At 39.2% G+C, this 21477-nt stretch overlaps 1 protein-coding gene across 2 annotated transcripts in view; it reads right to left on the bottom strand.

Annotated features, from left to right (window-relative positions):
* The window catches only part of Magi2 (membrane associated guanylate kinase, WW and PDZ domain containing 2), a 1291542-nt gene that overhangs the window by 116591 nt on the left and 1153474 nt on the right, over positions 1 to 21477 (bottom strand). For both annotated transcript variants that reach the window (XM_026384953.2, XM_026384952.2), the window contains one exon: positions 1649 to 1834. In XM_026384953.2, the coding sequence (XP_026240738.1) occupies positions 1649 to 1834 (186 nt within the window). The remainder of the gene's footprint in view (positions 1 to 1648; positions 1835 to 21477) is intronic.

Genomic DNA, 21477 nt, shown 5'->3' on the forward strand with positions numbered 1-21477 from the left:
AAGAATATTCTGTTTCCAGCATTGTTTGCTGAAAATAACACTTCAGCCACCAGTTTTGGATTGTAATGAGAAGTTTTAAGTTCTTATAAAGTGTGGGTAAATAACTAAACATAAACTAGTATGCCTTTTACAATCTCTTCCCCAACCCCTTGTCAGCCCTGTTAATAGTCCTCTGTACTCCACAGTTCTCCAGAAAGAAAAGATTTCTGGACACAGGAAGATTTATAAGTCTGTTCTTTTCAACAATTGCTTCTTGTCTCCCTGCCCCACTCCCCCACTGCCAATAACATCAAAGGTTCAACTGAAATTATCTCTACATGCTAGAATAAGGGCAGGACAAATACATTTCAGACTGGGAAGACTGAGAAAGAAGTTGGATTTTTAGTAAGCAATCGTGCTGTGCTTAGAGTTTATTTTCACTGAATATGTTATACATGTTGGTGTGTGTGACGATAGGTTAAAACAAACCTGCTCATTGACTTCTCTCTTTGGTTTTATGATAAAACAGGAGTTACTTTTTGGCTTTCCATTTTAAACCACTCTTTTTCTTTTTCTTTTCCCAGATATTTTAATTTATTTTCTGTTTGTATCAGGGTTTTTCAACCTCAGTACTCCCAACATTTTGGACCTGGTAATTCTTTGCTGAGGTTGTCCTGTGCCTTGTAGGATGATTAACAGTATTTCTGTCCTCTGCAGACTAGGTGACAATTGCATCCCCACCCCAATTGTAAAAGCCAAAAATGTCTCTAGACATCCTCAAATATCCCCGGGGGGAACAAAATCACCCTGGTTGGGAGCTACTGTTTTACATTTAAATCAGGTGGCAGTTTGGTCAGTTGTGCCTGCATGATAGATAGTCTGAAGGTGGAATGGGAAGCGGGGTTGAATAAAACAGAGGGTGCCAAGTTAAAGAAGCCCATTAGCCTCTGTGTGGGACCCAGAGAGCTCCAGGGACTGAATCTTTCAGTATCTATAATAAGCCAGTAGCTACAAACCAGTAACAACCCCACTGTGCGTGGAAATGGTGCATGTCCGGTGAATGGTACTCAGAACTGCGGCCCTCCAGGCCTGGGCTGTGAGCTGGGGTGCTCAGGAACTCTGCAGGCCTCACGGGGGAGTCCTTGTACAGAGAAATTCAAGAGGCTGAGTGGGAATTTTAAATTCTTATCAGATGCAACATTTTCTAAATGAGCTCTCTTTAGACCACAAAACTTCTTCAAGCTTTTCAAAATCAATCTGACTTTGAAGAATTCTCCAGAGGTTAACTGTTAACGTGAATAGTTTTTTTTTCTTCCTTTTTTCAGATTTTTAACTCTGTTGAGTGAGTTCTGGCTTAATATAACTTAATAGAACCATAAAAAACAGTATTCCTGAGACCCCAGGGAATGATTGGATAAGCCAGTGTCTTGGGATTCACACTAGTGAGCCTGCAATGCCAACATAGCTTGATTTCTAAATAAAACTGGTGGTGAGTAGCCAGGACGTGGGCTGCAATGGAGTGTGAGTTTGTACAAGAGTGGAGACGACAATTGATCTCTGGCATTCTAACAACACGCTGACTCCACATCCTGGCAGGCAGGCTGAGAAGCCCCCGGTGAGCATGTCCCTGTTTTGACTGTCTCTCTGAAAGGCCGCCTCAGGCACTCACCCTCCTGAGGAATGATGCGAAGGGTGACACTAAGGCCTGCGTCCTTGATGAGCTTCACGATGTCAGCGTGAGGCATGTTGATGATGGACTGGCCGTTCACTGCTAAGATCCGGTCTCCCACTTTTAGTTTTGCACAGCGATCTGCAGGACTTCCATCAATGATGCGTCCGATTTTATGGGGCACAGCTAAAAAAACCCCAACAGAAATAGGTATCAGGGACATCACCAATGCAAGTTCTATCCTTTAGTCCCAGTCCCAAAGAGAACAATGCAATGTCAGAATTTCTTCTTGACTCAGTGCATTTGCCTTTTGAAATTGCAATCATTTCTATCAAATATGGTCTTGTGCATATCACTGAGACCAGAGTTACTAAATTCAAGTCCTTTGCAGTGATAGGCCAAGTCCAAACAAATATACTAGAGGTTCTCAAACTTTGGATGCATCTTAATGACCCTGGGATTAAATGTACAGCTATCTGGGCCTCATCCCAGACCAGCTGAATCTGAATGTCCAGACGAGGGATGAGGACCATGGGTTTCCAAGAAACTCCTTGAGAGAGTCCAGTACCTATGAGCATTTGAGAATCATAGATGGAGAACATTGTGCACTAAGAGTTCGTATTCTAGAAACAATAATAGTTTTAGAAAGGCATAGGAATTAATTTCTTTCCCTTTCTATTTTACTGAAAGGTGGAAAAAGGAAAGAAATAATGTACAAATTCAGGCAGTAGCCATCTGGTGAAGAAGTTCTGGCCAACTTCCCTTTAATCTAGTTAACTTTAGTTTAAAAGGCAACACGTTGCAATCTTCTCTTCATCTGATTTGCTTTATTATATGGCCCTGGGAACTTGCTAATGTCTGATACATAATGAAGCACATCAAATTTAAGATGCCATTGACGGTAAGACAAATCTTTGCCATGCAAAGGGAAAATGAAAGGAATGTTGCCAATTAAACTATGACACTCCATTCACTCCAAGATGCTCTCTAATTGCTGAGATATTAAAACATAGAAATATTTTTGAACTGATGTAATATATTACCTGACTCTCTAGAACAAAAACATTGACTTAATTTTTATTACTTATTTATGAGTGGAAAGAGCAACAGACATGGGAGTATAGATTTTCCTAGCTTCTATTCTATGTAAATGGTTGAGTACCTATCAAGGTAACTATTTCTGGGATTAGATATTAATAGCATATGGTGCCCCTCTTAATCCCCTCAAGGAGTTTATAATCTAGAAACCTGTTCCCTTTCCTTTCTCCCTTCAAGACAACCAGCCCCTATTTTTTTGCTCACTCTTTGAAATCAGGTATTGATTTAAACTGCACAAACAGGGAAAGAAAAAATTCATCATCCATATGCTCTAAGGATGTCTATGCCCTGAACTATCAATTTTGTGCATGTGTTGCATAGAAAGGCAGAACATCAGCTAACAACCATGACAAGGAAGGACAATTAGTGAGTTAATGAACCTGCACCTTGTTCACTCTTCCAGTCTGAAAGGTTATAGATAGCATATGAAAATATTGGCTGAGCCTGTGTCCCTGAAGTAGAACTCATCATGTTGGAAACACAAACACATTTTTATTTACCATAAGCACTAATGGCTTTAATTAAGAATACCTTCCTTAGAGCATACTAATGATCATCTTCGAATTTTAGAATAATATATTTCTCAGTTAAAAATGCTATAAGAACAATTAGTGATTTACAAATCGATGTAGGCATTGCAAGGTGTTTGTTCTTCAACCATAATTAGGCTGAACTTTTTTCCTGTTTTTATTCCTTTTCATGTTCAACAGTGTCTTAAAATGGTCTACAAATGATTTGGTCTCTCTGACTGTAATGTGTATGACTTTACGAACCGTGTAACTTTTGGAAAGTTACTTAAACTCTTAAGAGTTTGTTTTTCTTTCTTCTTCTTATTCTTCTTCTTTTTTTTTTTTTTTGGTAGTGGAACCGGGTATTGAACCCAGATATGTTCTAACAATGAGTTCTATCCCCAGTTCTTTTTATTTTCATTTTCAGACAGTGCTTGATAAGTTGTCCAGACTGGCCTGAACTCGTGAACCTCCTACCTCAGCCTCCTGAGTGGCTGGGATTATAAGGGTGTGCCATGGCACTTGGCTTCTGAGTTTGTTTTTCAATTGCAAAATTGGAATAATAATATTACTGCCCTCACAGGATGGTTCTGAGGATTAAATGAGTTACCACATGTAGAAAGCTTGATACATAAGAACCGATCTATAAATATCAAGTGATATTCTTTTTGTTGTTAACTTTTAAATAGTTTTGATCTCACTATTTTTTTTTGTGTGTGTGTGTAGGTTTCAACTTTCTTTTCTTTCCATGTGAGATAAACCTGGAACACTACTAAAACTTAAAGAACACTGCTTACTATAGGATCATACGGGCACTAATCCCTAAAAATTACACATGAAAACAGTTTCATTTATAAAAGAGATGTGTTTGGGAATTAAAAAGACACTGGATGAGGTCAAGAGTCTCTCTGATTTTACACAAAAAATGTTGCAGATCTTTGTAGGAAAGTATCAACTTGAAAGTAAGAATTTATTATTCATAGGGAAATCAACACAGTATAGATCTAATATCTACTTTCATATTTATTGACTTATTAACTTCTTTTCTTCCTGCCTCTTATGATTTATGAGTACTTACATGAGCCAATCATTGTGCTGCTACACACCCCCATTGTTTCCACATGAACATGTATATAATAAAATCCTTAAGAAAGCATGTAAGGCGCCAGGTATCACTACATTCACAGTAGAGGAAGCCTGCTACAGCAGTTAGTCATCTTCCTGAGGTCACATAGGGATCAGGACCGTGGTTCTCTCAGCAGCAGAGCCTTCGCTCCTCCTATGAGCTGCTCCGCCTCTCTTGACTTTGTTGTCTCTGATCTCTAACCTGTTAGCTGTCTGTGAGCACCTGGTGCTTTTACTTGGACTGCAGCCTGCCTCTAAGCCAGCAATCCCAAACACTTGATGAGTGGCCCTGTCTTTTGACAGGGGAGGTGTGAGGAGAGGAGAGGAAGTTGGAGAGTCTTCAGACCCTGTTTAGTTAGGACTTCCTGGCATGGCAACCTTTCTTTGGGCATTAGAAACACTGCCATTTGAGGGGCTGGGGTTATGACTCAGAGGTAGAGCACTCACCTAGCATGCATGAGGCACTGGGTCTGATACTCAGAACCACATAAAAATAAATAAAGATATGTGTCCACCTACAACTAAAAAATAGATTTTTTTTAAAGAAACACTGACATTTGAAAGGAAATTAAAAAATATCATTCAAAACACAGCAAATGGTATTTGAGTCATGTGCTGTTTTTGACTTGTTCATGGCTCTGGGCATAACCTCCCAACCCCCTGGAATTTTCAAAATATAGTCTACACACACACACACACACACACACACACACACACACACACACACATGTTGTGAGCTCAACAACAACAAAAACAACATTACACTATAATTTGTTAATTTCTAGGCATTGTACTAAGTACTTATTTAATTAATTAATTTTTGATACTGGGGATTGAACCCAGTGGCACTTAACCACTGAGCCACATCCCCAGCCCCCTGCTCTTTATTTTGAAACAGGGTCTTACTAAGTTGCTTAGGGACTCACTAAGTTGCTGAAGCTGACCTTGATCCTCCTGCCTCAGCCTCTCAAGCTGTTGGGATTATAGCTGTGTGCCACACAATGGTACTTATTTTAAACGCTTACATCAACATTGTGAAGTAAATGGAAAAAAGTAATAGTCACACTTGTTTTACAGTTAAGAAAACAAGTAAGTGCCAAAGCCTATATTCAAACCTTGGGGTTTCTTCCCTCTTGTTCTAGTATGTGGGTGAGTGAAAGCAAGGTGAACTTTGAGGAGCAGGGCTGACTGAGACAATTTTAAAAAACATGTTGCTGGGGCTTTAGGAGGAGAGATTTGCTGTAAACAGAATTATCTGTGTAGGTGATAACACTTAGTTCCAGGGCCATTTTAACTTTCTTAGAGTAGTTAGAATAAAAACTAAAATAAAAGAATAAAAAACATAATAAGAGAATGAAAACAAAAAATAAGTTCTATGGTAGCCACGCAGGATGGCTGAGGGAACTTACATAAAATATGACTGAGTACACAATTTAAAACTGCCAGTTCAGTAATTGCAAGTACCTGACATGGTTTTATGACAAATGTTTTCCATTGGCATTTACTTGAATTAAAGTAGTACTTGAAGTTCCTGGCAGCAGAAGGCGAGTCCCCCTTTTTCTTTACCATCACTTCCCCTACACGTGTAAGTACATTCCATGTTGATGTACAACAGATCTCTGACAAGGGGTGTGCTCAGCGAGGATTCTCCCTGGGAACAAGATGCAGCTCCATTTGCTCAGTGATAAGGTCCACAGAGCTTATGACCTGACTGCTTTTTGTGCAATGCTAATGGAATTACAGAGCAAGGGAGAGGCCCTGACCTTGGTTTCTATTATTGGGATGAATGGTGCTCATTAATTCTCTGAGAATTGATGACTAAGGTAACTGCTGGAGTGCAGTCCATTTAGACAGCATGCCTCATGGACATCATCTGTCAGGCAGCAACATAAATCAAGTCTTTGGATCTGTCTTCTTGACACAGTGTGCTTAGGATACACAGATATTTGGGGGAAAGTCACCATATGTCATTTGGCTTTGGGCGTAATGACATTTGGGCAAGAGACAGTATGTCACTAGTTAGAAATTTTAATTGACAATCACCAATTATGGAAAAGAAACCCCATTTTTTCTATTACATGATTAATTTCTAGGTAAAGCATTACATTTACATTGCAGCATGTTTTCTGTTTACCTATAGATGAATTGAGTTGGCATTGCCCAACGTACCATGCTGGTTTTAGTGGGAATATTCTGTCAGTTGTCTAGATATTCTCTAAAGCGAGTTCTAACGTGAGTTCATTTTTGCCATTGGATTCTTTTCCGGGACCCGTGTGTGGTCTACCCAGGGTCCCTCAGCCCTTTGTCAAAGTGGACTGATTCAGTCATTGGACTCTTGTTGAGCTGTGCCCTAGGTCAGTCCCCACAGGGAAGACAGGATGATTACCTGGCGGACTTTTCTCGCTTTAATGATAGATTCTTCCAGAAATCCTGAGGGAAGAGATTATTAGATCCCTCTCCTGTTCTCTTTTGTCATTACTTCCTGGCTGCTTATGTGTTTTTCCTTTCAGAGGAAAAAAAAAAAGCCTGTGATTCATGTTTACATTTAATTATCTCCTTGTTAACAGATCCCACAAAGTAGCCTTATATATGGAGGAAGGCATTCGACAGGGAAAGTGGATTTTGCATCAATCATGTCACACTTACAAGAGAGAAGTTTCTGAAATGAGCGTGACAAAAATAAATACTTCAAAGGCAATCAATAGCATAAACTCTCATTAGCTCACAATTCCATTAATTTGTGAAGGTTAAACAACATGTCATTAGCTTAAAGAGGCAAGGGAAGTTTGTTTGGATTAAGAATCTGTGACCTGATGGAAGATAAATTTTTATTAGGTTGGATGATTCCAGTTGTTTTTCTTTCAATAATCTGTGAGAATTATTTACTGTCCAGTTTTACAATTGTGGGATGGGGCAGGAGGAAAAGTCAATCAATATGTCTATCAACACATATCTGTACAGAATCTTCTTAGTAACAGCTACCATGCTAGGCCCAGTGGGGAAAGGCCATAACAAAACAACACATGAGGCTTGCCCTCAAGAAATTAGCAGTCTGGTTGGGGAGACCAGGGATAAACATATAGAATATTTAAGACAAGACACAAATGGCAACTCCATGTAATGGTAACATGCAAGGGTTATTTATTACTGGGCCCAAGGGTGACTCAGAGTGGTGAGAAAAATGAAGGACATTTTGGGGTCCTTCCTACTTCCCTGTCTGAGATCCCTGATAAGATGCCTTTAGCCCAGCTGCCATTGAGAAGAACATATGGGAACAGAGGAAGATCAATTGTCACAAAGCGTTCCCATCTCTTTAATAATATGGTGAAGACTCCCGATCTGTTTTTCTGCTTTCAGATACCTGAGCCTAGTAATAATCTTACTCCTTTTCTGTCTCCTTCCTAGAAGTCCTGACTTAATACGTTCTGTTGTGACAAACCCTTTCAACTGGATGTTTTCCCTGGCAGGAGTATGAATAGGTGCTCTTTGAAAGAGTTAGTTTCTTAGTCGTCGGAAGGGTAAAGATGTGGGAAAAAAAACATGTGTTTTGTATTTAAAATTTTTGTATGGTAAAATTAAGAAAAAGTAGGCCACATGACTTGTTTTCTTCTGGAAGTCTGTGAAATTTAGCTTTCCAAAAATGAAAACGTCTTCCCTGAAATTCATAGCCAACTGATTTGCAAGATCCCAAACCGAACAGCTGGTGTTTTAAGGACTGCATATTCAAAAAGTGCACTTTTTTTCCCCCAGCACCCATGAGTCATTCTCTTGTGGTTGAACAGTGTAGTTAGTTACCCTGCAGTTGGTAATAAGCAGATGGTCAGGCGGGAGAATGGGAAGAGGGCCCATCACCAGCAATTTGGGAACCCAACTGAACTCCTGTTTCCAAGGGTGAAAAGGATCATATAGAAAATATTAGCTATCTAGCTAGAGATGAAGAAACACACCTCGGTCGTATCTATTATCATTTATACCTTTAGTTTGCACCGATTAAAAAAATTACAGTTAATGTTGAGAATGAATTGGTAATTGAGATACATCTCATTGCTTTAGGAATTATAATTAGCTGAAACTTGACTGTTCTGTTCTGAAACATAAGGCTGGGTTAAAATAGTGTTGCTCTTTGAAAGATTTGGTGGGCCTGTGGACACACAGTTGACTTTTTGAATGGGTGACCTGTGTAGTCACATAGACCCCCACACTCACAGAAAGAAGCTAATGTTTCTGCTGCCACTTTTTGGACATCCTTAATAAATTTGGAACAAGGGAAAGACTCCACATTTTCATTTTACAGTGGGCCTTGCAAATTATGTAATCCATCCTCTGTAGAATCCTCATAGTGTATTTTTTTTTTGTATCACTCCAATGTTTTTAGTGTCTGCAGTAGAATATATGGAAATGAGAATATGGCACAAAATCACCAGAAATGTGGGTGGTAGGAAAGAAGCAAAACCAGTCCTTTATTCTTACGGCTGCATTTCTCACTCCCATGTGTACCACCAGAAAAGGTAGTAGAAATAGTTTCTGATAAGCATCTTTTTAAATACCCTCGATCCTAGGGGTATAGCTCAGTGGTAGAGCATGTGTACTGTATGTACAAGGTCCTGAGTTTAATTCCCAACACCCCCCCCCAAAAAAAAAATAAAAGAAAAAGAAAAAGAAAAGTAAACACTTAATTCTTCAACTACTGATTTAAGAGGACTAAAAGTTACCTTGTTTTTCTTATTAAACTGTGAAAATTTTTCTTGTGTAATAAGTCACCCATTATCGGGTCATCCACAAAGCAATATTCTTTGGTAACTCTCTTAATTAAGTAGACATTAATATATATCATATACAAATGATATGTATTTCAAGAAGCTCATATATTCTACTGATATGATTCCTTCCCTCATAATCTGACAAGCTGTCTAAACTTTAGTGTTTCAGGAACCTAATGCAACTTCAACTTAGCCATTATCCTCAAATCCATAGGTGCTTGAGGTATGGATAACCAAACAGACAAGATGATGGAAAACTGCTCCTTTTACAGTGTTAGGACTTTTCCTTCTATCAAGGTACTTCTCATTTCTTCACCTATTACTAGAAATTACCTTGCCATGTAACTAGAAAGCTAGGACAATCTTGTAGACCTGTTTTGGTCTGAAAGTGAAAATATTTTACCACTCAATAAAACCAGCAATCCATGACTTTCCAGTCAAGAGAATGAATTGGTAATTGAGATAAATTTCATTGCTTTAGGAATTATAATTAGCTGCGACTTGACTGTTCTCTTCTGAAACATAAGGCTGGGTTAAAATAATTTTTGTTCTTTGAAACGTTTGGTGGGTCTTTGGACACACAGTTGGCTTTTTGAGTGGGTCAAAATTTTGTGTTGGTTAACTTGAGTACTTTTAGTGAGTAAAGCTTTTAGTAACTTTGCTAGCAAAACAGCATGCTAATTCAGTAATAGTGGAAAAAATTACAGAAATTTTGCTATTAAAATATAAGAGTTTCTTCTGCAAAGCAGAAAAGTAAGTTGTTTTTATCCTTTAAAAAAACAAAAACAAACCCAAAACCCCAAAACACCAGTTGTATATTTGAGGTGTATATTTGTTATGATTTGAATGTGTCTCCCACTTAATCCCCAAATTTACATGCTAACAGATTTGGAGGCAGAGCTCTTGGGAGGTAATTAGGACTAGATGAGGTCAGGAGGGTGAGGCCCACAGGATGGTATCAGCATTTTTATAAGAAGAGAAAGAGATACCTGAGCTGGCATGCACGCTCTGTCTCCTAATATTATGTCCTCTGCCACATCGGGTGTGACAAGAAGACTCTCACCACATGCCAGCACCACACTTTTAGGCTTTCCAGCCTCCAGAACCATGAGCTAAATAAACCTCTGTTCCTAATAAATCACTTGGTTTCAGATAATTTGTAAAGGAACAGAAAACAATCTAAAACAGGTATTCTACTCCCATCCCACATATTCACATTAACTCCTTTCAAAGGGTTAGTGTCTAACTTTTGATGATAAACTTACTTTCTGAATAAGGAGTTCCTCTTATTTAAAATTTATTACAGAGGACTTATCAAATTATTAGAAAATACTGAATTATTCTATAGAATGAGAAAATTGTATAAAAATTCAAAATTCATGTCAAGTGAAAGGGGCAAACAATAATAGCACTATTATCTAGTAGTTAGAAATCTCTTGTAATGAAAGTGATTTAATTGAAGTAATACATACATAATTTAAAACAATTAAACACAACCAAAATGCTTATGATAAAAAAACCCTAGTCTCCTGCTATAGTCACCTCCCCACCCTCTCCATTTCTGTGACCCAAAGGAAAACATTTTAAATCTTTCAGTTGTTTCTTGCCCACTTTTCTAAATAATATTTTTATAGAGAATTAATAAATTGGCGATTTCTCAATTTATTAACTCTAATCAGTTTCTATTTATTTCCTACTATTATAGGGGATTTAGCAGTCTTATCTTTGCATTCCACTTATCCTTATTCCAGAATAGTTCTATCACTATTTTTGGTTAAATCATTATTGTTGTTTATGATTTTTACCCTGATTTCATTTCTTTTCCTAAATAATTCCCTCCCCTTCTCACTCACTGAATCAGGGTCATATCCTTAGTTATTTCTGCAAAGCTACTCTAGCCATCTCTTCAAAGTATTCTTCTGGAAAGTTCCCTCCTAGGTAGACAGGCTTCTCGCAAGTCAGCTGCACAGTGTCATCCTAGGGAAATCGGTTGGACTCTCTGGTGAACTGCACATTTCCCTTAACCTTGTGTCATCTTTTTTGATTTATTCTTCAATTTCTCTGGTGCATGTTCTATAGTAGATTCCACCATGCATGAGATGAAATTATCTTCAATTCTTCTAGTTTCCTTTTTCTTTTTATAAATTTATATATGACAGCGAAATGCATTACAATTCTTCTTTCATCATTACTTATTTATGTGTTGGTTTTTCTACTTTAAAAATAAAATGTTCACAAAATAAATAAATAAAATAAAATGTTCACATCTGGTGGTCATGGTTGTTGTGTTCCACTCTGTCTTTTAAGTTCTTTTAAGTGTTTTATGTTCTGGCCTTCCTTTCTTATAACAAAAAGAGTGGTAAAATATTTTCACTTTCAGACCAAAACAGGTCTACAAGATTGTCCTAGCTTTCTAGTTACATGGCAAGGTAACTTCTCTTTCTGGTTTCCTCTGCCTTGCTAGGCAAGTTGCTAGTTTTTCTTTAAAACTTTGTTCCCACCTGCCCACTTGTCTTCTCATTCATTTACTATCAGTATACGAGAGTCTAAGAAATGTGAGGAGATAAACATGTTATCATTTTACCACCATCAATAAAAATTGGGAAAAAATTTTTTATAAATTTAAGTCAGTTGTTGCAATCAATGGTTTATTGTCCCAGTTAGAGATCTGGAATCTATTTTTTAAGTCAAATAATTTATGTGCCCAAACTTAAAAATATACTTCTCTCCTGGAGCCTTGACAGATTAAAAACACGAAGGACAACTAGTCACTTTTCAAGTGTTCAAAAAATGCCATAAAATTACAGTTTGTCAATCCTCCGTTAGGGGTTACAAATGTTCAATGAAACTACACTTTATATCCTCTGTATCTCTCACCTACCTTTGGAAGCACATGAGACTTCACACCCGTCCCTGTACCTGGCTCTGAGTAATCTCTTAGTCAGCCCAGTAGAAATGGTTGATGGTTACAAGCAGGTGTGGCTGACAAGTCATGTTTCTCATTTTTACAGATGCAGGGTATTCTATCTCTGCCATCTCCTTTTTCCTTTTATAGCCTCTGAAATTGTGTTTTGTAAAAAGTCACTTGGCTATCTTCACACGGTTTTCCTGTTACAATAGGTAAATGTCAAAAGCAATCAGGTGCAATATCAGCTTTCCATTGTATTCCCCTAAGCCCTGCGGCAGATAATAACTTCTTGCAATATTTTCTTAATGTAAATGGAAACAGATACTAACCCAGGCAAATGATCCCTCCTGAGCCAGCTGTCCTTTTCAATATGTTATCTCGAAGATTACATGAATATTTATTGGGTCTTCGGTTTCTCACAGAAGCCAAAGTTCCACTAACTGGGTATAGCAATGCTTTAATTTGAAATAATGCAATTTTGCATGAATGGATAAAACCAAATATGAAAAGGCCCCCAAGCAAAGTGTCAGGAGCTAGAAGATCTTGATCATATATTAACTTTGAAAACAAATTGTAGTGTGACCTCTGAATGGTCCAATAAATTATGTGAGTTTCCTGGCTTCAAAAGTGAGACCATCACCACATATGGTCTTTTTCATTCTTATTTTTTAAAGTATTGCACATTTTAACTTCATTTCCATTTCTGCTCATATGCATTTTCCTTCATCACTTACATTTTCAAGCATTGTAACTATATGTGTTTTCATTTTTACTAAGCAAAACATTATATACTAGTATAGGCTTTCATGATAATTTTACCTGAGACTATCATCACAAAGTGACTTTTATTATTCTAATAATGAGAAATGAATGAGAAATGAAAAGAGAAGGACTGAAGAGCTTCAAAATGTGCACAGTGAAATGGCAATTGTACTCTAGAGGGACGAGACCAAAAGTGAAATAACACCTCACCAAAGAAGATATATGGATAGTAAAAGGCGCACAGAAAGATCTTCAATATTATGAGTCTTCAGGGGGAAAAATGCAAATTAAAACCTAAATGAGATATCATTTTGCACCTCTTAGAATGGGTAAAATGATAAACAACAGAAAACCCTGAAAATACATTATTCATAAGGATGAAGAGCATCTAGAGCCCTTATATATGGAACTACAAAATGGTACAGCCACTTTGGAAAATGGCACCACAGGAACCAGCAGAGCCGCTTCTAGGCATTTATCAAATGAAATATTTTCACATAATATTTTTTTCACATTAAAGCTATTTTCACACAAAGACATATATGAAAAGGTTCCTAGCAGCTTTATTTATAATCACCCCAAACAGAAAACAACCCAGAGGCCTTCAACTAGGGAATAGATAAACAAACTCTTATGCATCTACACAATGGGATACTCTTGAGCAACTCAAAAGGATCCAAATGCTGACACATGAAACGGACATGGATGAATCTAAAATGCGTTCTGTGAAGTGGAAGAAGGCAGAAGCAAAAGGCTGCATGCATACAAACAGGAAAAGGTGAAACCACAGGAGAGAAAGGGAATCAGTGGTTGCCAGGGCTCAGGGTGTGTGGAGGGGTTGATGTTGTGGCAGTTGTTATCCAACTAAGCACGTTTGTCAAAACTCTGACTAAAGATGAAGGGGCAAACTTCTGGAAGGGGCAAACTTCACTATATGGAATTCAAACCTTAAATATGCAGAAAAGGGATTTAAAAAAAAGCAGGGAGAGATAAAGAGATCTTATTTGGATATAAATTGGGATAAGTGAAAAAAGAACTTGTAGAATATGGAGGAGAAAGGAGGTGGGCTGGAGAGTGTGGAAGGGGTTGGGGAAGTCTCCAGAAAGGAAATGCTATCTGGTGACATGAATGGGGGAGGGGAGGCGCCATCATCACAGTACGTGACCTGCAAAGGCAGACCTGTGGATGAGAGAAGCCGGTATCATGGGGCAGGAGAGAGCAGTGGGCACAGACAGCAGAGGGCTCTAGAATAAGAAGGACGGATCCTGAAAGGCCTTGAGGACCTGGGAATTTGTCTTCTCATTTAACAACTAAATGAGAGGCCACTGATGGATTATGAGGGATAAGTGAGATCACAAACTCAAGGGGTTCAATGGTGCTGGTGTGAAGTGGGGCCTGGAGTGTAGCAGAGTCAGAGTCAGGTGGAGGCAGGGAGGTAAAGGCCACCACAATGCTCCAGAACTGTACAGTCCAATGTAGAAAAAAGCTGTACATGCCACGTTGACTGAAATTAAAGACAATTAGACGTCAGTCCTTCAGTCACCCTAGCCTCATTCCAAATGCTCCATGGCCATATGGGGCAAGTGGCTGTGGTGTTGGATAGTACAGAGTAGAATATGTCCATTACTGCAGAAGTGCTAACCTAGAACCTCAGGGAAGACATTAGCAGGGAGCAGGGAGAGCCTAATATAATCATTTAATGTCTGGTTACATCTTGTTTTAGTCTCTGAAGAGTGACAGGTACAGCTCTGTATAAATTCAGCCAAGAAGAGAATATAGTTACCTGAAGGTCTATAAAGCTAATGATCATCAGCACTGATTGGAACTGAGAGCAACTTAGCACCAGGGATCATCAAAATCTATAACTAATTACACAACGAGGTTTCACTGTATTTCAATTTTGTCAAGTGCTTACAGGAATGTAGCCATTTTTTATCTTGCTGTTCATCTAAAGAGTCTACTAAATATTGTAATGATGCAAGGCACAATGGTGCATGCCTGTAATCCCAGTGGCTGGGGAGGTTGATGCAGGAGGATCATGAGTTCAAGTCATCCTCAGCAACTTATGGGGCCCTCAGCAACTCAGCAAGACCCTGTCTTTAAATAAAATATAAGAAGGGCTGGGAATGTGGCTCAGTGGGTAAGCACCCCTGGGTTCAATCCCCGATACAAAAAAAAAAAAAAAGGAAGGATAATTTGTAAATTGTAATATTCTTCTAGCTCACATTATCTCAACTGCTCAGTGCCAGAAAACTGTAAGTATAAAACCTTTCAAAATTTGTTATTTTCTTGCTTTCTGGAAGACCCTCCTCTCAAGATGAATCCAGAAATACATATCTTTGCAATGAATCACCTTAGAACAGGAGGTTTTGGGGATTTCACTCTTGAAAGCAGATGGGTTCATCAGGTACCCAACATCTGGGCATCTTTGCAGAGCAAACCTTGCCTGGTGTAGAGAAATAAGATCTGCAAGAGGTCAGATTAAAAGATGAAAATGGTATACTCTGGGATGTTTAGTTAATTTCCCGTGGCATTGTGATCTGACTCATCACCTGGAGGAGTCTGGCTGATTAATCCCCAGAAATGATCCTACCCACACACTGAAAATAGTTTGAGTGGGATCAAATCCAGTTTAACTTGCAAAATCATTAGTGGTCAAATGCGCCAGTAAAAAGAGCTTCACCAGGATTTGGTGTGGTAGGATTTCCAATAGAGGCACTCCCTGAATTCTCGGCTTCAGCAAGAAATGGTATTTATCTCAATCAGATGGGAAAAAAAAAAAAAAACATCCCCCAAGCACTCTTCTGACATAGCTGATCAGTAGTAATAAATGACAGGATGGCCTTCACTTAACAACGTGCTTTGAAAATAGTTCCACATGTGGAAGCAGCTTTATTAAGATACTTCTCTGATATATTTTATGTGGATAATTACTGGGAAAAATAAAATTAAGGAGAATATAATACAGCATGAGTTCATAAATAGGATATAAAGAAATAGCATCTTCTGCAAAGGTGACCTGCAGGCTCTGAATTGGATTGAACGCCATGGGAGAGCGATGGGCATTTTTCCCTGGTGGAGGGAGATCCTGTAGCACCAGGTCTCTTCTCAGCTGAAACCTCCCTGAACCATCAAGCAAATAACAAGGACTATGAGGCTTAAGCCCATAGGAAACAGCCATGGATCACCTATTTACGAGCTTTCAAGACAACCAAATAGCTGAAGGTAAGAAGACATTTTCCTTCTGCTGCTGCCTGGAGAGTCTTTGAACACAATAATAATAATCCTCCTGAAAACGATTCCCTAGTGGGGGAAACTTAATGATTTATGAGCTCCATTCAAACAATAAGAAAAACTAGTCCAGAATTTTAAATAGTATACTGTGGGCACTTGCATATTTTTTGGATAGGTTGCACTCTCCTCTTCTTGAGGATAAGAATGATGATGCTCTGGTGCAGACCTATCCTTTAAGTGCTCTTTAAATTCACTAGTGCTCAGAAAGTGAAATGTTCGCATTGGTGTTTCCAGTTTAGTGAATAAATGCTTCAACGTTCAGATATCAGAGTACTCAGAGTTTGATGCAAAATCTTCCTGTTTGCCTTTCTGCTTACTGGCAGGACCCAGTCATCCAAGATTTAATTCAGGAACAAAACTAGTCATGTTCAGGATTGAAAAGATGGCATGGGATCAATAGGCCCCATTCATCCTGGTCTTAGCTGTACGATCCTATAAACTAGTAATGCGATTCAGAAGTTGTTCGTTCGGAACTGAAATGGTTTGCTTTGTTAATGAGGACTGTGAAATGAATAAATGATTTGGAGTAATACTTTTCTAAGGAGCTTGGGATGCCATCCAAGCTCTCCTGCTCAGGACTATGTAATTATCACTGAGGTGGTGCTCACACAGATGAATGATAACCGGGAGCAGGCACTGCCAGAATGAGGTGAGTCACAAAGGCCAGGAGACCTCTCCTGGCCCTTCAGAGGACCAGATGCTTATAATAGAGAGGATGCCCAGAGGCCCAAGATGGCTCCCCTGCCACTGATATCTTATGGTGCTCTCAGCTGAGACTTCACCAGGCCTCAAGCTGCTGATGGAATCACTTACCTAGCCTAAGAACCACTGGTGAGAAACCCGTATCCTGGAACAAGACTACTGTGTACTTAATCATAGTGCCATTTCTCATGCTGGACAAGGACTGGCTTGTACACAGTTCCTCTGGAGTGATCCTCGGCTGCTTTGCCCATTTTCAAAATTATGCCTTGCTGCCTTAGCTAGGTTTAGGCACAGGGCAAGTTCGAGCAGAGCACATTCGCAATTTTACTTTTGATGAGGTCAGGGCTTGAGCGCTATAGGAGAATCTAAACCCATCCCATCAACAGAAATTGTAAGAAAATCCTTTCAATGTGTTCTACCAGAAACTGGGAAAGATTCAGAGAAATGCCTTGTTTCTTGCCTTTAAGGAACTGACAATTTTTGCAGGGAGAGGCCAAAACATAAGCACACGAAAAGTAAAATGACAGTAATAGTCATGAAAGAATTTCTACACAGTTAAGAATTCATACGTGGGAGAGATGGGTGAAGGGTCAGGCAAAGCTTTATTAAGAACTTAGATTTTTGAATTGATTGATGAGACATGTGTACTGTTTTAGCAGTGGTCTCTACCCGATGGGATTGCTGTGAAGATTCAAAACAATGAAAGATTCTTGGCACAACGGCTGGGAGAAACTTTGATAAAAATTATTATTTGATAAGAGGAGGCATTCCAAATGGTATCTGGCAAAACTTGGGCTCTAGAACAGGGGAAGAAACTAAATCAGCTTCGTGAGAAAGGAACCAGTGAGGAATTGTTGGTGACAGTGGTTATGTCTGGATTGCCCAGGATCCTGTCTCCAAGAGGCAGGTTTGAACTTTATCCTGTGGATATTTTTATCAGAAGTGTTATGATCAAGGACTTGTCCTAGGAGGACTGGATTATGTATCGAAAGTGCCAATTAGCACAATCAACACAACTTTTTTTTTTGTATGTGTAGGTTTTCCCAAATATGATGTTATCTGCTAATCCTATGGTTTCATTGGGTTATATTTAGAAACCAGATATATGGATGAAAACTGGTATTTTAGATAGAATCTTTGTCCACCTTATTTCTTCTGTTATAGAAGTAGTCTACTAACAGTGTGGGTGATACCATCCTGCCTCCTGCATGAGCTGCTCTCAGCATAATCAGAGCACAGAGCAAAAGTACTGCGTTGATGAAGGAATCTAAAGTAGAGATTCACTTAAGGAATAAAGCGATAATACATGTTACAAAGCTGGTGAAGAATACTCAGAGGAAACTTGCTGTTACAAACCAATGAAGTACAGAGAAAAGAAAGAGACTCTCTAATTCCCATGCTCAGCCTTGTGGATGTGATGTATTTATCTTTACATGAATGACTTCTGGAGAAGGAATACCCAGAGGTAAATATGTTGACAATGACTTGGAGAAGGTCAAGGTGCCAGTTGTACCTATTACCTTTGCTTTTTTTAAAAAAGAATATTTATTTATTTATTTATTTTTTTTTTGGTAGATGGACACAATAACTTTATTTTCTTTATTTATTTTTATGTGGTGCTGAGGATGGAACCCAGGGCCTCGCACGTGCTAGGCGAGCGCTCTGCTGCTGAGCCATAACCCCAGCCCCTTACCTTTGTTTTTAAGGTGGTCAACAAACAAGCCTCAATATGGGGTTTTGAAGCCACAGCCCACACCAGTAAAACATAAAATGAGGTGCTTATTGGTTTCGGTCTAGAAGCTTTACATTAGGACAGAGCTTTATGGCCATGGTGCCATTGAAATTGAGTGTGACAGTGAAGGTGACAGGTGTGCTGAGGATGGCTGGGCGGTTCCAAGAGCCTCCTGGGGAGCAGCCTCTTGCCTCCAGCAGTCTTATTTGTTTTATCTGAGCATTGTAAACACGCCTCATTTCATAAATGTGCATGAAGCAAAACCAGGAGAGAAACACTGCCTTAAACTGCCTTGAAAGGGGAGCTGGTTTAGGGCATATAAGTGCTTGCTCCTAATCTTTTCTTGAAAGAGGCGGAGATGAACTAAAGTGTTAGGAGCCACTTTTAACACATAAAATGACAAAAGTAAAAATGACAGCTAAGCCAGAGAAAAATATGGTCCAGGCCTCAAACTTTCTACACACAGGGACAAAACTAACCAAGTACCTTATTTTCCATACTGACTCATGCATAATGTAATTTAGAATTGGCCATCTTCCCTTACATTTTAAATGAGAACAGGGAGCAGGAATAACAAGGAATACAGTAGTTTGTGGATAGCTGGACTTCCATCTGATGCTGTTTTCGTTAAGTTAAATGTTCTTTATGGTGATGATGGTGGTGGGGTGGTAAGACTACAGAGACTTTGACTTTTTACTTTACTGTGTTCCTCTCCTAAGTTAAATTAAGACTTTTCAGTGACCATGTGGTTGGTGGGGAAAAAGTCTACCCCACTTCACTACTAGCTCAGTTTTATTTCATTATTTTCAGGGACCATGGCTAAAAAATATCACAAAACACCAGCTAGTTAACTTTTTGAATTTCTAGAAAAACTTTAAAACTCCACAGCCTATGGACATCATCAAGGATCCTTTGAGAAGGTCATCAGGGCATTTTGCCAAGGAAAAGTTACTCCTTCCCTGAATACCAGATGGCACTGGGCCTCAGGGAACATCAGCCAAGACCAAGTCCAAATTCCCACCTGTACCAGAGAAAGTACACATGTGGAAACAAAGGGTTTTCGCACTAGTACAGAGCTTAAAGATTGCTGAGAAGTCAAGCGTGTGCTGGGCAGCGATGCACTTGTGGATAAAGGAAGAAACCAAGTCAATACCAGTAGGAAGACAAGAACAAAGGAAAAAGAATCAAGATGATTGTTCCCTACTGATGAATGTGTAGATTGATGCTTTGGTGCTGTCCTGAATCTGCTGTACATCAGAGCTAGTTTATAAATTCCCTGACAGTGTCCAATATTAATGCCCAATCTGCTCATGTATGTCTACCCCAGAAATTCCAGTACAGCCTTCCTGACCAAGCACAAGATGGTGATCAAGGGTTACTTTTTTCCCCCATCATTTGTAGCAAAGCCCTTCTGGGAAACCTCTGGTGGAAGAGCAGGTTTGGTGGGGGAGTTGGAAGCACCTCTAAGAACAGGTTACAGTTTTGCCATAAACCTGGATGTCAGGACTCACACTTTGAGCTGGGGACACCCAAGAACCAGTCTATCAGTGACACTCCTGCACACAGCCACTAGGACATTTTTATAGAGCAAACATCTGATGGGCTCAGAGATAGAAGGCTCCCTGGAGATAGACTTCAGTGAGAGTGACAACAGGAAATCAATGGAAGAAAATGATTCAACTTCACAAAAATATCAAAGTTACCAGTTTAAAAAGCAACCATCATGATTTCCAGTTCTCTATGTTTATCAATAATAAGATAATGAACATCTTTGTTATTGTTTGGATTTTGGAGGTTTCCTAAAGACCCACATACTAGAGGCTTGGTTGTTAGTCTTTGGCACTGGAAGTGGTGGTGCCTTTAAGAGTGGGGCTCCATAGAAGGGAGGTAGGTCAGCGAAGGCATGCCCTTGAAGGAGATATTGGGATCCTGGCCCCTTCCTCTTTCAGTCTTTTGCTTTCTCACCTCCAGGAGGTGAACAGGTTTCCTTTGCCATGTGCTTCAGCCATGATGTTCTACCTCATCACAGGCCCCCAAACAACAGAGCCAAAATACACCTTTCCTTCTTTTAAGTTGATTTTCTCAGTTTTTTTGTCATAGCGTCAAGAAGCAAACACATGTGTAGCAAAACATTTGTTCAAAACATTTAGGAATTTGAGACGTAATTGTCTGTTACAGTTCATTATTACCCTCGGCTCTGGTTTGGAAACCACTTTATTTTTCCTTGGGCTCAATTTTAAGGCCTGAAAAAATACTTAATACTGAGAATAATGGGGCATACATGCTCAGGAAGAGGGTGTACTCTCACTTTAAGTCAGGAAGGATATCTCTGTACTACTGGTAGGCGGCTTCTAAGATTCGTCCACCTTCAAGTGATAGTTGGCCTCTGGGATCACAACCTAGGGAAGGAAGCAAGCAGGTTGCTCCTTCATGACGTTAACCAATACAAAGAAAATGCCTTCTTTATTTTTTGAGGAAATAATATTGTAAAAAAGAATATGTGGGTCTTTTGTAAAGAGCCCTATCAAATGCCAGACAATGAACAAACCAGGAACTTTGCTCCAAAATTCCCTAATTAGTTGCACAGCCCATATCCCTGGCCAAGTTGTTGTCCTGGCTGAAGAAGCTATGGAAGGGTCTCTATCCAGAGGGGACATTAATATTTAGGTTCTTCATCTTTTCTCTCTGCTCTGATGATATTCAATAGTGACATAATGTTTGCAGTGATAAAAGGCATAGCTTTGAGTCTAAATTTAAATGTTTCTCATGACTTTTCTAGTTTATGAACTTATGGATTCTGGGGAGACAAACCTGCAATTTCAGCCTGAAGCGTTAGCAAAGGGTTTATGCAGCTGGACTGGCTTGCTGCATTGCTCCAGCTACCACCACAGCTCACCTGGGCTGTAGGTAGGTGGTAGCCGTGGTAGGTAAAGACCATG

The sequence above is a fragment of the Urocitellus parryii genome, chromosome 3, assembly GCF_045843805.1.
Source record: "Urocitellus parryii isolate mUroPar1 chromosome 3, mUroPar1.hap1, whole genome shotgun sequence".
NCBI classification, from domain to species: Eukaryota; Metazoa; Chordata; class Mammalia; order Rodentia; family Sciuridae; genus Urocitellus; species Urocitellus parryii.